The sequence below is a fragment of the Mastacembelus armatus genome, chromosome 10 (genome assembly GCF_900324485.2).
Source record: "Mastacembelus armatus chromosome 10, fMasArm1.2, whole genome shotgun sequence".
In the NCBI taxonomy this organism is placed as follows: Eukaryota; Metazoa; Chordata; class Actinopteri; order Synbranchiformes; family Mastacembelidae; genus Mastacembelus; species Mastacembelus armatus.
Genome location: NC_046642.1, coordinates 6,867,905 through 6,882,463, shown reverse-complemented (window position 1 = coordinate 6,882,463; position 14,559 = coordinate 6,867,905). Strand labels below are relative to the sequence as shown.

Below are 14,559 nucleotides of genomic sequence, written 5' to 3'. Positions count from 1 at the left end.
TCATTCCTCTCCTTTATAGAGCAAACATCCGCCTCTCTAGATTTTCCTCCACCTGCTCCCTGCTCTAATTACAGATGACAATGTCATCTGCAAACATCATGGTCCACGGAGATTCCTGTCTAACCTCGTCTGTCAGCCTGTCCATCACCACAGCAAACAAGAAGGGGCTCAAAGCCGATCCTTGGTGCAGTGCCACCTCTACCTTGAACTCCTCTGTCACCCCTACTGCACACCTCACCACTGTCTTACAGCTCTCATACATGTCCTGCACCACTCGAACGTACTTCTCTGCCACTCCAAACTTCCTCATACAAAACCACAGCTCCTCTCTCGGCACCCTGTCATATGATTTTTCCAAATCTACAAGGTCACAATGCAGCTCCTTCTGTACATCTGTACTTCTCCATCAGCATTCTCAAAGCAAATATTGCATCTGTGATACTCTTTCTTGTCATGAAACCATACTGCTGCTAACAAATGCTCACTTCTGACCTCAGCCTAGCCTCCACTACTCTTTCCCATAACTTAATTGTGTCTCACCAACTTTATTCCTCTGTAGTTTCCACAGCTCTGCACATCTCCCTTGTTCTTAAAGATGGGCACCAGTACACTTCTCCTCCATTCTTCAGGCATCCTCTCACTCTCCAAGATCTTGTTAAGTAGCCCAGTCAAAAACTCTACTGCCACCTCTCCTGAACACTTCCATACCTCCACAGGTATGTCCTCAGGAACAACTGCCTTTCCACTATTCATCCTCTTCAACGCCTTCCTCACTTCATCCTTACTGATCTTTGTTACTTCCTGCTCCACAACAGTCACCTCTTCTACTCTGTGCTCTCTAACATTTTCCTCATTCATCAACTCTTCAAAGTATTCCTTCCATTTTTCCATCACACTAGTAGCACCTGTCACCGCATTTCCATCCCTATCCTTAATCACCATAGCCTACACATCCTTTCCATCTCTCTCTGCCTCGTCAACCTCTACAAATCCACCTCTCCCTCCTTAGTGTCCAACCTATCATACAAATCCTCATATGCCCTTTGTTTGGCCTTTGCCACCTCTACCTTCACCTTACGCTGCATCTCCCTGTACTCCTGTCTGTTCTGGCTTTTAAGATTGCAGTGATCAAAGTGTTACTCAAAAAGCCTGATCTTGATTCAGGCATTTTGGCTAACTAAAGACCCATATACAATTTACTCCTTATTTCTGAAATCCTTCAGAATGCTCTTGCAAAGGAACTGTGTGATCTCTTGGCTGAGAATGAATTGTTTAAAGATTCTGCAGCCAAGATTTAGAGTACGTCATAGTACACACAGAACATAGTCACATACAATATTCTTTTAGCCTCAGACAACAGACTTGTCTCTGTACTTTTCCTGTTAGGTCTTAGTGCCATTCCATTTACCACAGCATGTTATTGTAGGACTAGCACATGTGATTGGGATTTGAGGAACAATGTTTAAATATGATTTATCAGACAGATTCCAATTTATTCATGTCAGATTCCATTTTGTTCATGTTCATGATGAAACTTCCATGCACACAAAAATTAGTTATGGAGTGCCACAAAGGTTCTGTGTTAGGACCGATTCTCTTCACATTATACATGCTTCCCCTAGGGAGTGTTATTAGGAAGGACAACATTAACTACTATTCATATGCAGATGACATTCAGCTTTATCTATCTATGAAACAATTCAATTAGCTAGACACCAAGCATGTCTTAAAGACATAAAGGCCTATATGACCAGTACCTTACTACTTTTAAATTCGGAGAAAACAGAATTTATTGTATTTGACATATAAACCTCAGAATTATGTTATCTAACCATATAGTTACTGTATATGTAGCTTTGGCCTCCAATACTACTGTGAGAAACAGAGTTATCATTGACCAGAATAACGTCAACTCACACATAAAACAAATCTCTAGAACTCCTTTCGTTCAATTGCAGAATATTTTTAAGATTAGAAACATCTTATTTCAAAATGATGCTGAAAAATCATTCCATGCATTAATTACTTCAAGGCTAGATTACTGTAACTTGTTATTAGGATGTTCCAGCAACTCCAAACTTTACAAGGAGTTACAAATCTCGTTTTGTGGTATTTCGTCTTGTCTCGTTCCTTTTCACAGTTGACAATTGCTTGCTCACAAGGGATTGTTGGGTTTCTAAGTAAAGTCTCTTGAGATCCTTTTACTGTGGTTTGGTGCTATACAAATGAATTTAATTTAATTGAAACTCAATATAGACATTTTTTTAAATCTGAAAAACTGGTTTGTTTCTACTCAATTTGATGATGTCACACACTGTTAATCTGATTTAATCTCCAATTTTAGACTCAAAATTATTAAAAACAAACAAAAAAAATTAATAACACGGAGTACACCTATGAAAGTTTAAAGATTTTTAAACTTTTGATAGTTTAATCTGTATTTTTAGCTGCATGAATGCCACAGCTGTAGGTTGGTAAAAATTGAGTTTGATCAGTCAGATTATTTCCCCTAAGGAGTAATTCATAGGATATAGCACAAACATACTGAATTTCTGTTAGTCACAAATTTTTCATGCTATGTTCGCCATATGACCATGTTCACAGTGACAGTGCCATCATGCTGATGGTTTTACTCTCAGGCTGTGCAGCTACTAACTTCCTAGACAACAGCCAATCAGAAGCATTTCAGTTCAACCTATCACGCCCATCTCACCTCCTTCACTAAATAACCAAGACATCTCTGCATACAGACAGTGTCACAATGATTGTGTTATGGATTACACTGCTTCTCCTCCAACAAGGACGTAAGTGCTATTTAATAATGACTAAATATTTTTACACTGAAGTATCTGCATGCAATCTAGATGTGTTGTGGTTGATGTGATTATTTCCTGCATTCAGATAATTATGATTTTGTTTTTATTCTTCTCAGACACGCTGGTTCCAGTGATCACAGTTGGACTTCATGAACCTGTGACATTCACATGTTTTTTGCCTGATGAGGACTCCATGCATAATTCACTCCAGTGGTACAAGCAAAGTGTTGGAGATAACCTGAAATTAATATTGACACTGCAGACAAATACAAACCCAACATATGAACCAGAGTTTTCTGAGTCAAGATTCAAAGTAAAACATGAACAGAATATTATCAATCTGACCATTGTGAGGACGATTCAGGAAGATGAGGGAATATATCACTGTGCAGTCAGGGTCTGGAACAAGTTTACTTGGAGTGGGACATATTTGTCGTTAAAAGGTAATTATGTGTTTTTTGCAATATACAGGCATAAATTAAAACACATATTTGCTTAAACAAAGTTAATGTTTCTTAAAACAACTCAGTGTTACCAAACAGTCATCTTAAATTACCTTATTTTAATTTGATGTTATATTTATTGTTCTCTTTTGTTAATGTGGAAGTTTAAGTTTGGACCTAATTTAAACTGATGTTATTTTTCCACTTTAGATCTAAAATTTTCAACAATCTTGTATCACACAGGAAACACTCAGAGGACGTCAGACTATTCAGTTGTTCAGTCGACAGTATCTGATCCAGTCCGTCCAGGAGACTCAGTGACTCTGCAGTGTTCAGTCCTCTCTGACTCTGAGAGCGACACGTGTCCAAGAAATCACAGTGTGTACTGGTTCAGAGCTGGATCAGATGAATCTCATCCAAACATCATCTACACTGATGGAAATAATGAATGTGAGAAGAGATCTGACACTGTGAAGAGCTGTGTTTATCACTTCTCTAACATCAGCTCCTCTGATGCTGGGACTTATTACTGTGCTGTGGCCACATGTAGACAGATATTATTTGGAGATGGAACAAAACTGGACATTGGTATGATTTTGTTTCAGTCCTGGAATATGTTAATAGGATCGTGGCTTTCAGAAGGATTAATTTATTTTTGTTTTCTAGAGCAAACAGCAAGTTCTGAATTTATTGCACTGGTGATATCAGTGATCTGTTTGGCCGTCTCTGTGACTGGAAATATTGTTTTCATCTGTTCCCGAAATTCAAGACCAGCATCTGAACAGTTTAAAGGTAAGTGTTAAATGAGTAAAATTTTACATAGATTTACTTGAAAAGATCATTCAATTGAAAATCATTGGAGGATCATTTTGAAAACTCAGATAAAGTACATATTATTCCTGTTTTTTGTTCAAAGGAATCAAAGGTTCCACTTCACAAGGAAGGCATGACAACTCAAGCCTTGTAAGTAATCAAACCAAATCACATTTGTTATCTCCATTAACATGATTCCAGCAGCACCATATAACAATGTGACTACATCAAGTGTTTTACTTGTTGCACAGCCTGAAGATGGACATGATCTAAACTATGCTGCGTTACATTTCTCTGGAGAGAAAGCTACACGAGGAAGGAAGAAGAAAGAAATGAAAAATGAGGACAGTGTGTATTCTCAAGTTAAATGCTAAGTATTAATATGAATCTGAAAATGTGTGGATTCATAATATTGTCATTGTTAATAAAAAGTTAATATGGTTTATTCTCTTGCATCATCTAATGTAATTCATGTGGATCCTCACATTATCTTAGTATATGCTTGTTGATATTTTTATTCATTACTACAGCAGCTTTTATTAAAACATAAACTACACACCTTTGTGTTGTTTCATGATTTAAAACTTTAATATGGCTATTAAAGACAAACTGTTTTGTTAGATTTCTTTCTAAAAATGACAATTATACTTTCTGCTTCGTTTAAAATATTGATTGTACTTATCATATAAATCTAAACATGTTGTAAAGAAAAGGTTACAGAATAGATGTTTAAAAATTTTTATGAATGTCAAACATTCATAGAGACATGAGACATCCTAGAGTGAGGGCTGACACCAAGGTCAAGACAGGCACAATCAGTGAGCAACCCACAGACAGGAAGAACTACAAAATAAAAGCTTGGAACAGCAAAAGCAGGCATGATGTGACAAGAGCCTGGCATGAGTGGCCAGGAGGGGCTTAGAGGTGGAACCAAGGTCGGTCGACCAATGGGCAAAAAGAAGAGCAGATAATCTTAGTAGTCCTATACTGGAGACATACTGAAAGCTGGGGTTATACTGGAATTGACCTTACTGGAGGACAGAGACCTGAGGTTGCTCAGGAGGGTGGCCTCAAAGAGAAAACTATGGCCTTTCTATTATTATGCTCTTTGTAAACCATATTACCAAAGTCTAGATTACTCACTTTTGACTCTTGAACACCGTAAACTTTTAATTCTAGGTGTTTTTTCCATTTGCATAAATTTTAAGTAGGATTTGCCATGGTAGCATGCACTGCAATAAACATGTGAAATGCATGACACCTGGCACTTAAAATTGTAGATGGTGTACATTTTTTCATGTTATGTAACTGCAGTAGAGTTTGTTTCACAAGGCCACCCTAAGCAGAAAAAAGACATTATTCCCTTTAAAACAGAAGGTATGCAAAATAAAACACAAATAAGAATGTAGAACCATCCTAATAGCAGTGTGAGACTCAGCTTCGAGCTGAACATTAAAATCATTATACTAACATGTTTACGTTGACAGGTAACAGTGTTTTCATTTTGATGCTTCTCCTCCCAGGCAGTGTATCTACTGTACTTAATACTCCCCTCTACATCATGACCCCCACAACTATTACTCACACAATACCCTCACTAAGTGACCCCACCCATGTTGACACAACAACTCCTATGGAATATATGAGATCACGATGCAGGAGAACAGACATATGGCAACATCTGAGGTAAGTTTTATGCTGACATTAAAATTAAAGTTAAGATAGCAATTAGACCTCAGTTGTGCTTAGACTGCTTCTTTCCCATGAATCTCGCTGAGCTAACTTCGGCAGTTCCTTCATCTAAACCATAGGTCACTAACATGTTACACATGAAAACAGTGTTGCCAACTTAGCGACTTTGTCGCTATATTTAGCGAGTATTCAGACTCCTCTAGCGACACTTTTTTTTAAAAAAAAGCGGCTAGCGACAAATCTGGCGACTTTTTCTGGTGTTACTGGAGACTTTTGGAGACTCTGATGTGTCTGTACTGCACCATTCTTACACTTCTCACTTTGCCGCAGTAAGACGGCAAATCAGCTACAGCCGCGGGCCCCTCCCCCGTCCCAAAGCCTTCACAGGCGGCCCAGTCCTCTCGCAGCAGTCCCTCCCTCCCAGCTGTAGTCACAGCAGGAAGTGTTCACGCCTCCGCGTCCCGGCTGCAAATGAATCGCGCGTGCGCATGTATGTGTGTGATCTGTACTGATACATGGCATAATAAAAAAATAAAATAAAATAAAATAAAAAAAGGTAAAATGTTCTTTGTCTAAAATAAATCACTGCATTTGAGTCAGTCTCAGTCATTTACAGCAAGGCAAATGTATTTATTTCTGAGAACTTATTAACTGCAGGCCGTCATGCTACATTATATGGCACAGTACAAATATTTTGAGTGTCCCTTATTCTGTCCCTTATTTCTTATAAAGAATCACAATTGTCTCTTACTTTCCATTTCTGAAGTTGGCAAAAGCGTCCATCACAATTACAGCATGTGCCATGGACATTATGCAAATTACGCAGTGACGCCATTCAGTGACTTCTAGCGACTTTTAGGACAGCCAATAGCTACTTTCCTTACTGACGAGTTGGCAACACTGCATGAAAAGACAGTACAAAGAAAAAGAAAGAGAGCGATACATGTAGAAAACAAAGGGAGAAAAACTGTAAAGTGAGACGGAGAAAGAGAGAGAACTTAGTTAATGAGAGAACATTATACATATCTACAGCCATACAGATATGTTCAGTTGTATGTTACATGACAATAAATATTGTCAGAAAGTTTTTGAATTGTACTGAATTCATTTGATTTGACAGTCAGGTATTGATTACATGCAGATGTTGATAAAACTACTAGGCTACTTAAATATATATCACACTAACTAGTTAGACATTATGATCTTCCAGACCTTTGCTTCAAGAAATTTTCTCTAACTAGACCTCTTTAAATTTTAGTTGAATACCCCTGATCTAAACCATCGATTTGCCATTTAGACCCCATCTCGACTAGATTACTCAAAGATGCTCTGCCCAAAGTCGCTAAATTGGCAACACTGTTTTCATGTGTAACTTGCCTCTAGTGCTGTTTACACTGTAGAGTCGTAATGTTTACCGCCTGGCATGCACAGACTTGATTGGCTGAGTGGTATCACGTGGGATGGCTCAACTCGCATGCAAGTGGTCTGTGCGTTTCCACTACTGTAAAGTCTAAAAAAGCTGCGCCGGTGGAAATAGAAGCGCCCCGTTAGGTTTTAAATCACAATCTTCTGTTTTGGCTGTAGGTCCGGGTCCGTATGGGGCGGCTTCTGGGTCTGCACCCGGACCGCAGTCTGCCTGTTTGTGACCTATGCCCTAGGCAGTGTTATTAGGAAGCACAACATTAACTACCATTCATATGCAGATGACATTCAGCTTTATCTATCTACAAAACCTGATGAAACAATTCAATTAGCCAGATATCATGCATGTCTTAAAGACATAAAGGCCCATATGTACCTTTCTACTTTTAAATTAATAGAAAACAGATCTTATTGTATTTGACATATAAACCTATATAAGTTTGTCAGGGTTAAACTCACCAGGGAAATAGAGATTTAAGTTTGAGCTCAAGAAGGGTGCTGAACCAAAAGAACTGAGTTTATCATGTTTATTATAAGAGCAAAAGGTCAATACTGTGACAAAGAGACAGGCAGCACAAAATATGATCTCAATCTTCAATAACAAATATTTATATGACCTATAGATAATAATACAAACATAACTTAAATTAACAGTAATTGTGTCTGTTAATCAGTAAGCTACTTAGCTTTACTGAGCTTATCAAGTAGTCAAAAAAGGTCAGGTCAATATCACCATCAGGTAATGTCTTAAGGGATCTGATAAATCTTTCAGGTATCAACTAGTTCTCAAAAGACAAGTTCACTTTCCAGGAGTTCTGCGATCCACAGGTTCCAGTCCAAAAACAAGTTAATTCCATGTGGTTCCAATTAGAACCTCAGGAGTCCAGTTAGGTTTCCAGGACTTCAATTTTCCACATAGGTTCAATACAGACTTTCAGAATCTAGTTGATCCTCAGGAAACAATTAAGTCCATAAGAGACCAATCAAGCTTTCTTTGAGTCGAATTCAAACTTCTTAGGTATCAGTTCAGGTCGGAAACTCCGTTTCCTTTTTAGGCATCAAGCACTTCCAAAACAAAGTCACATACTACCTTCCAGAGTTCCTTAAACGGCCAGGCAACAAGTTCGTAACCCAATCGGGCTTATAAGGGTCAAGTTTGGCTTTTCAAATAAACCAACAGACTTGTCTTCCAAAATTTAGGAAGCAAGTGACGAGGGTCAAATAATGCCTTTTACATACAGGTCAAGAATCAAAGTCAAATTATCCTTTCCAAGGTTCAGGTATCATTCCAAAACTAGAAAGGCCAAGTATAAGTTAAGCCATCCAGTGTCAAATCTGCCGAGGTCAGGTCAGGTCAGGTCAGGTCAGGTCAGGTCAGGTCAGGTCAGGTAGGGCTGGAGGGTGGCTGTGCGGCAAAATCACAAACTAGCAAAGGCATGAGGCTGCTGCCCTACTTTTATGCAGCCAGTTCCAGGTGTAGCAGATTCAGAGAATTACAAAGTCAAGTCCAGGTAAAATCAGTCAAGATAATTTGATAAGTTACCAAAGACTAGGCAACAGACACAGGAACCGGCTTTTCAAAATTGAGGTCTAAGGCAGGAAGTACGAAGTCCATAATCCTGAGAGAGTTATCATTGACCAGAATATGTTCTTCAACTCACACATAAAACAAATCTCTATTCACTTGCACAACATTGCGAAGATTAGAAACATCTTATTTCAAAATGATGCTGAAAAAATTAGTCCATGCATTAATTATTTCAAGGCTAGATTACTGTAACTTGTTATTAGGATGTTCCAGCAACTCCAAACTTTACAAGGAGTTACAATTTTCGTTTCATGTTCTCTCGTCTTGACTTGTTCCTTTTCACAGTTGACAACTGCTTGATCAGAAGGGATTTATTGGGTTTCTAAGTAAAGTCTCTTGAGATCCTTTTACTGTGGTTTGGTGCTATACAAATGAGTTAAATTTAATTGAAACTCAATATAGACATTTTTTTATCTGAAAAACTGGTTTGTTCCTGCTCAATCTGATGATGTCACACACTGTTAATCTTCGATTGAATCTCCAATTTTAGACTCAAAATTATTAAAAGCAAACAAAAAAATTCCTAACACAAAGTACATCTGTGAAAGTTTAAAGATTTTTTTAACTTTTGACAGTTTAATCCATATTTTTAGCTGCATGTATGCCACAGCTGTAGGTTGGTAAAAATTGAGTTGTTTGATCAGTCAGATTATTTCCCCTAAGGAGTAATTCATAGGATATAGCACAAACATACAAAATTTCTGTTACTCACAAATTCTTCATGCTATGTTCGCCATATGGCCAACATGTTCACAGTGACAGTGCCATCATGCTGATGGTTTTATTCTCAGGCTGTGCAGCTACTAACTTCCTAGACAACAGCCAATCAGATGCATTTCATTTCGACCTATCACGTCATCTCATCTCCTTCACTAAATAACCAAGACATCTCTGCATACAGACAGTGTCACAATGATTGTGTTATGGGTTACACTGCTTCTCCTCCAACAAGGACGTAAGTGCTATTTAATAATGACTAAATATTTTTACACTGAAGTATCTGCATGCAATCTAGATGTGTTGTGGCTGATGTGATTATTTCCTGCATTCAGATAATTATGATTTTGTTTTTATTCTTATCAGACACGCTGGTTCCAGTGATTACAGTTGGACTTCATGAACCTGTGACATTCACATGTTTTTTGCCTGATAAGGACTTCATCCGAAATGGACTCCAGTGGTACAAGCAGAGTGTTGGAGATAACCTGAAATTAATTTTGACACTGCAGACAAATATAAACCCAACATATGAACCAGAGTTTTCTGAGTCAAGATTCAAAGTAAATCATAACCAGAATATCATCAATCTGACCATTGTGAGGACGCTTCAGGAAGATGAGGGAATGTATCATTGTGCAGTCAGGAACTGGAACAAGTTTATTTCGAGTGCAACTTATTTGTCATTAAAAGGTAATTATGTGTTATTTGCAATATACTGGCATAATTTAAAACACATTTGCTTAAATAGAGTTAATGTTTCTGAAGACAACTCAGTGACACCAAACAGTTGTTGAAAAAATCATATCTTAAATTACCTAATTTAAATTGTAGGACTCCAAACTGATGTTGTTCCTAGACTTTACAACTTAATTTTGCATCAATTTTCTATCATACAGGAAACTCTCAGAGGACGTCAAACTATTCAGTTGTTCAGTCGACAGTATCTGATCCAGTCCGTCCAGGAGACTCAGTGACTCTGCAGTGTTCAGTCCTCTCTGACTCTGAGAGCGACATGTGTCCAAGAAATCACAGTGTGTACTGGTTCAGAGCTGGATCAGATGAATCTCATCCAAACATCATCTACACTGATGGAAATAATGAATGTGAGAAGAGATCTGACACTGTGAAGAGCTGTGTTTATCACTTCTCTAAGAACATCAGCTCCTCTGATGCTGGGACTTATTACTGTGCTGTGGCCACATGTGGACAGATATTATTTGGAGATGGAACAAAACTGGACATTGGTATGATTTTGTGTTTCAGTCCTGGAATATGTTAATAGGATCGTGGCTTTCAGAAGGATTAATTTATTTTTGTTTTCTAGAGCAAACAGCAAGTTCTGAATTTATTGCACTGGTGATATCAGTGATCTGTTTGGTCGTCTCTGTGACTGGAAATATTGTTTTCATCTGTTCCCGAAATTCAAGACCAGCAAATGAACAATTTAAAGGTAAGTGGAACATACAACACGACAAACTCCATGTCAATTTTTGAGATAAAATTATAAATTCAGGTATTTTCTTTTGCCTAATATTCATAAATGAATGCATAATAAATCATTTATACATTTTGTGTTTCCATATTGTTGGTTGTTTTCTGTGTGTGTTTCCTTATTATTATAGTACTTTACACTGCACAATGTCAATATAAAAGTTACAGTATGAGTTTTAGTACATAAACATATGAACACTTGTCAGATCATAGCATCATTATAAGAACTCAGATAAATTACATGATATTCCTGTTTTCATTCAATATTAGGAATCAAAGGTTCCACTTTACAAAGAAGGCATGACAACTCAAACTTTGTAAGTAATCAAACCAAATCACATTTGTTGTTTCCATTAACATGATTCCAGTAGCACCATATAACAATGTGACTACATCAAGTCTTTTACTTGTTGCACAGCCTGAAGATGGACATGATCTAAACTATGCTGCGTTACATTTCTCTGGAGAGAAAGCTACACGAGGAAGGAAGAAGAAAGAAATGAAGAATGAGGACAGTGTGTATTCTCAAATTAAATGTTCTTAATATGTGTCTGAAAATGTCTGGGTTGTTTTTGTCCCTTGACATTGTGAATAAAAAATAAATGCTGTCTATTTCCTTGCATCATTGCTGAGAAACAACAGTGTTAGTTAAAAGCCAAGACTATAGCACACCGCTCTCTCTCCCAAGTTCTTCCATCCTTTCATTGTCCCTGTATATATGCCTACTTGTTTATATTCTTTTATACTAGTTACGGTACTAGAGTTGGCTTTATTAAAACACAAGAATTGTGTTATTTCATAAGACAAACCCTCTTAAAGCCTGTAACTTCTGTTATATTTCTTTTGTATTATTATAATTACAATCATACTTTCGGATATGTTTATTAGTTCAAAAGGATTTAATGTATGTGATATTTGAGGATGATGTTAAGAAGTTATGAAAATAAAGGTTTTAAATGCTTTGTGAATGTCAGATATTCATGTCATGTGGTTACAGGATGGAACATGAGGGGGCATCCTCATGCACCAGGCCCAGAGCGTAGCCACATGTCTCTGCTAAAGGTACATTTGATCTGTGATAACAAAATTCAGTTGCCTATGCAATAAACATATGCAAGAAAACAGTGCAAGCAGGAATTATATTATTACTTTTAGTGCAAAATTGAATTTCAAAATGTAGGCAAAGGTAATATTTAGGTTTCAAAGTTCTCAGACAGTCAAACTAAGTGAATAACATCCAAACTAGTGCTGTTGTCAGGGATTTACTCAAGTGTAGAACTGAAATGCAGATAGGAAGAAGCAGCAGGTACCTGAAGAGTTCTTCATTGAAGGGGTGAATCTGCATAACTGCTCTGGGCCCCGAGACTGGTGAACAAGGAAACAACGTGACAGGAACAGAGCAGGCAGGTTAAGGTAGGAGATGATACTATTAGGATCAAAGGCAGGAAGGCTGACCGGTGAAGCAGGTTACTCACCATGAGTTGGCAGGTGGTCTGGGCTGAAAACAAACAAACTTCACACTGGGAACAAACAGGACAGTAGAAAATCAAGTGTCCAAATGGGGAACAAAACAGGGCAGAAAACTAGTTGAAAGTCCTGGTTACAGATATCCTTAGACCAGGGGTAACAACCCATGTTCCCTGTAGGCCACTGCCACTTGTTTTCCAGCTCTTCCTGTCATACGCACTGATTATTACATGAATCAGGTGTGTTCTGTCAATCACAAGCTGGAAGATACCAATTCACTTTGTGTTTTCCCACTCCACCCTTATCTGAGATGGTATCTTCCAGCTCCTGATTGACTGAATACACCTGGTTCATGTAATCAAACTGGCCATTAAGGACAGAGTGAGTTTGTATAACAATAGAAAGGGAGAGAAAGTGGCAGAGGTGCAAACAATGATGGCTAAGGACAAGGTCAAGGCAAAGACAGACTATAGGAAGGACGAATTACATAACAGTCTGACACAGGAAATGCAATTGAGACATGATATCAGCCCTACCCAACAACCCCCCTGAAAGCATAGGGCATTCTGGAGGTTGACCAAACGGTGGACAACAACCTGACGTTCTTCAGGAAGGTGTCATTTATTGCACACTAGTTCTCAAGATGTGCCACAACCATGGGCAGGAGGGTAAGAGCCAGAGCCAGAGTGAAACCTTGGGCCAATCAGTAGTGACCCTGGAACAGCCCTGGCTTCCAGCTGCAGTAGTTCTGGTGGGTGGCCCTAGAGACAAACAGGGAGCTGTGGCAGTTCAGGTGGTGGTCAACAGAAACAACTGTCATCTTGTGCCTTACTGGCCTTGGCATTGGACAGAAAGCTGAGGCCATTCTAGAGGGCAGTCTTAAAGGCTGACAGGGAGCTGGGACCAATCTGCTGGGCAGCTTTGGCATCTGGCAGGGAGCTATGACAGCTGTGGTGGATGGCCTCCTATCCAGACAGTAAGCGTAAAATGCTCAGGTGGATGATTTCTGTGTTTTACCAGCTGCCTAGGTGCTCAGATGATGGCCACCAATGCAGACAGGAACAGAAGTGCTGTCAGCAGCTCCAGCCACCAACTCACTGGTGGAGACAGGAACAGGATCTGCAGTCGTGTTGTTGGCTCTAGCTGTTGACCCACTAACAGGAACTGGAACAGCGTCAGAAGTAATGTTGGCAGCTTTGATCATCAACCCACCGTTAATGAGCAGAATTACAAGTGGCATTGGGGGCTCTGAGAGTCAACCCATCAGCAGGCTTTGTTTGGGGCAACTTTGTCAGCACAGGATGGACTCACCAATGGGGCTGTCTGAGTTGGCACACTGGGAAAACTATACTGGAGTACTAGTGGTCTCTGGCAGATCGACTGAACTGCTTGCAGGTACAGGAAGGGGCGTGGTCTCAGTAGGGACAGAACAGGTAATGCAGGTGGGATGTCACAATCATTATGAAAACTTCTTTTGTTGTACCTTTTCTTCACTGCTGCTCAGAGAGGAAACACAAACAGGGAATACCACTTTAAAAACTTTAGACCATATCTGCTTGATATGTATAACTATAATAAATACATTTGTACATAATGTACACTAGAATTTTCTGATGCGGCTCAAGATTTGGACTAATAGCTTTAACAATACACAGAGGCATTCTGTAATATAATTGTTAATAAAAGTTTGAACAATCAATACATTATAATCTCAGACATTTATCCCAATAATGACCATGTAAATTGTGGGTCATTTGAAAAAGGCACATGTATTTCTCCCTGAAGTTATAGTTTTGGTCCTCTCCTGATGTATGTGATATGCAGAGCAGTGTTTTACCAAAACATCAAAAGCCTTGACCCTCTGTGGTGGACTGGTCTTTTAACCAAGACTTCTGTGCTTTTCATCATATTATTTATTTTGTTAGTTCATTTCTCCCCTAGACTAATATGCAGTGATATCAGATGTACAGTATGATATTTAAATGGTCTTTATATCACACACATTTGCACGTTTACACAAGAAACCTTCATGCTATGTTCGCCATATGACCAACATGTTCACAGTGACAGTGCCATCATGCTGATGGTTTTATTCTCAGGCTGTGCA

At 38.6% G+C, this 14,559-nt stretch overlaps 2 protein-coding genes across 2 annotated transcripts; both read left to right on the top strand.

Moving 5' to 3' along the window:
* Window positions 1-2,761: 2,761 nt before the first annotated feature.
* LOC113144089 (signal-regulatory protein beta-2-like) lies at window positions 2,762-4,628 on the top strand. Its single transcript, XM_026329796.2, has 6 exons — window positions 2,762-2,804; window positions 2,933-3,259; window positions 3,503-3,847; window positions 3,926-4,051; window positions 4,176-4,222; window positions 4,324-4,628. The coding sequence occupies exons 1-6, from the start codon at window positions 2,762-2,764 to the stop codon at window positions 4,444-4,446; spliced, it is 1,011 nt and encodes a 336-aa protein (XP_026185581.1). The 3' UTR covers window positions 4,447-4,628.
* Window positions 4,629-9,669: 5,041 nt separating this feature from the next.
* On the top strand, window positions 9,670-11,777 carry LOC113144078 (signal-regulatory protein beta-2-like). The gene is made up of 6 exons (XM_026329785.1): window positions 9,670-9,729; window positions 9,858-10,184; window positions 10,391-10,738; window positions 10,819-10,944; window positions 11,256-11,302; window positions 11,404-11,777. The coding sequence occupies exons 1-6, from the start codon at window positions 9,687-9,689 to the stop codon at window positions 11,527-11,529; spliced, it is 1,017 nt and encodes a 338-aa protein (XP_026185570.1). The 5' UTR covers window positions 9,670-9,686; the 3' UTR covers window positions 11,530-11,777.
* The last annotated feature ends 2,782 nt before the right edge of the window (window positions 11,778-14,559 follow it).

Coding starts and splice junctions, on each gene's coding strand:
- LOC113144089 (XM_026329796.2), top strand. CDS start 2,762: ATGATTGTGTTATGGATTACACTGCTTCTCCTCCAACAAGGAC. Junction 3,260..3,502: donor GACATATTTGTCGTTAAAAG/GTAATTATGTGT, acceptor TGTATCACACAG/GAAACACTCAGAGGACGTCA. Junction 3,848..3,925: donor TGGAACAAAACTGGACATTG/GTATGATTTTGT, acceptor TTTGTTTTCTAG/AGCAAACAGCAAGTTCTGAA.
- LOC113144078 (XM_026329785.1), top strand. CDS start 9,687: ATGATTGTGTTATGGGTTACACTGCTTCTCCTCCAACAAGGAC. Junction 10,185..10,390: donor AACTTATTTGTCATTAAAAG/GTAATTATGTGT, acceptor TCTATCATACAG/GAAACTCTCAGAGGACGTCA. Junction 10,739..10,818: donor TGGAACAAAACTGGACATTG/GTATGATTTTGT, acceptor TTTGTTTTCTAG/AGCAAACAGCAAGTTCTGAA.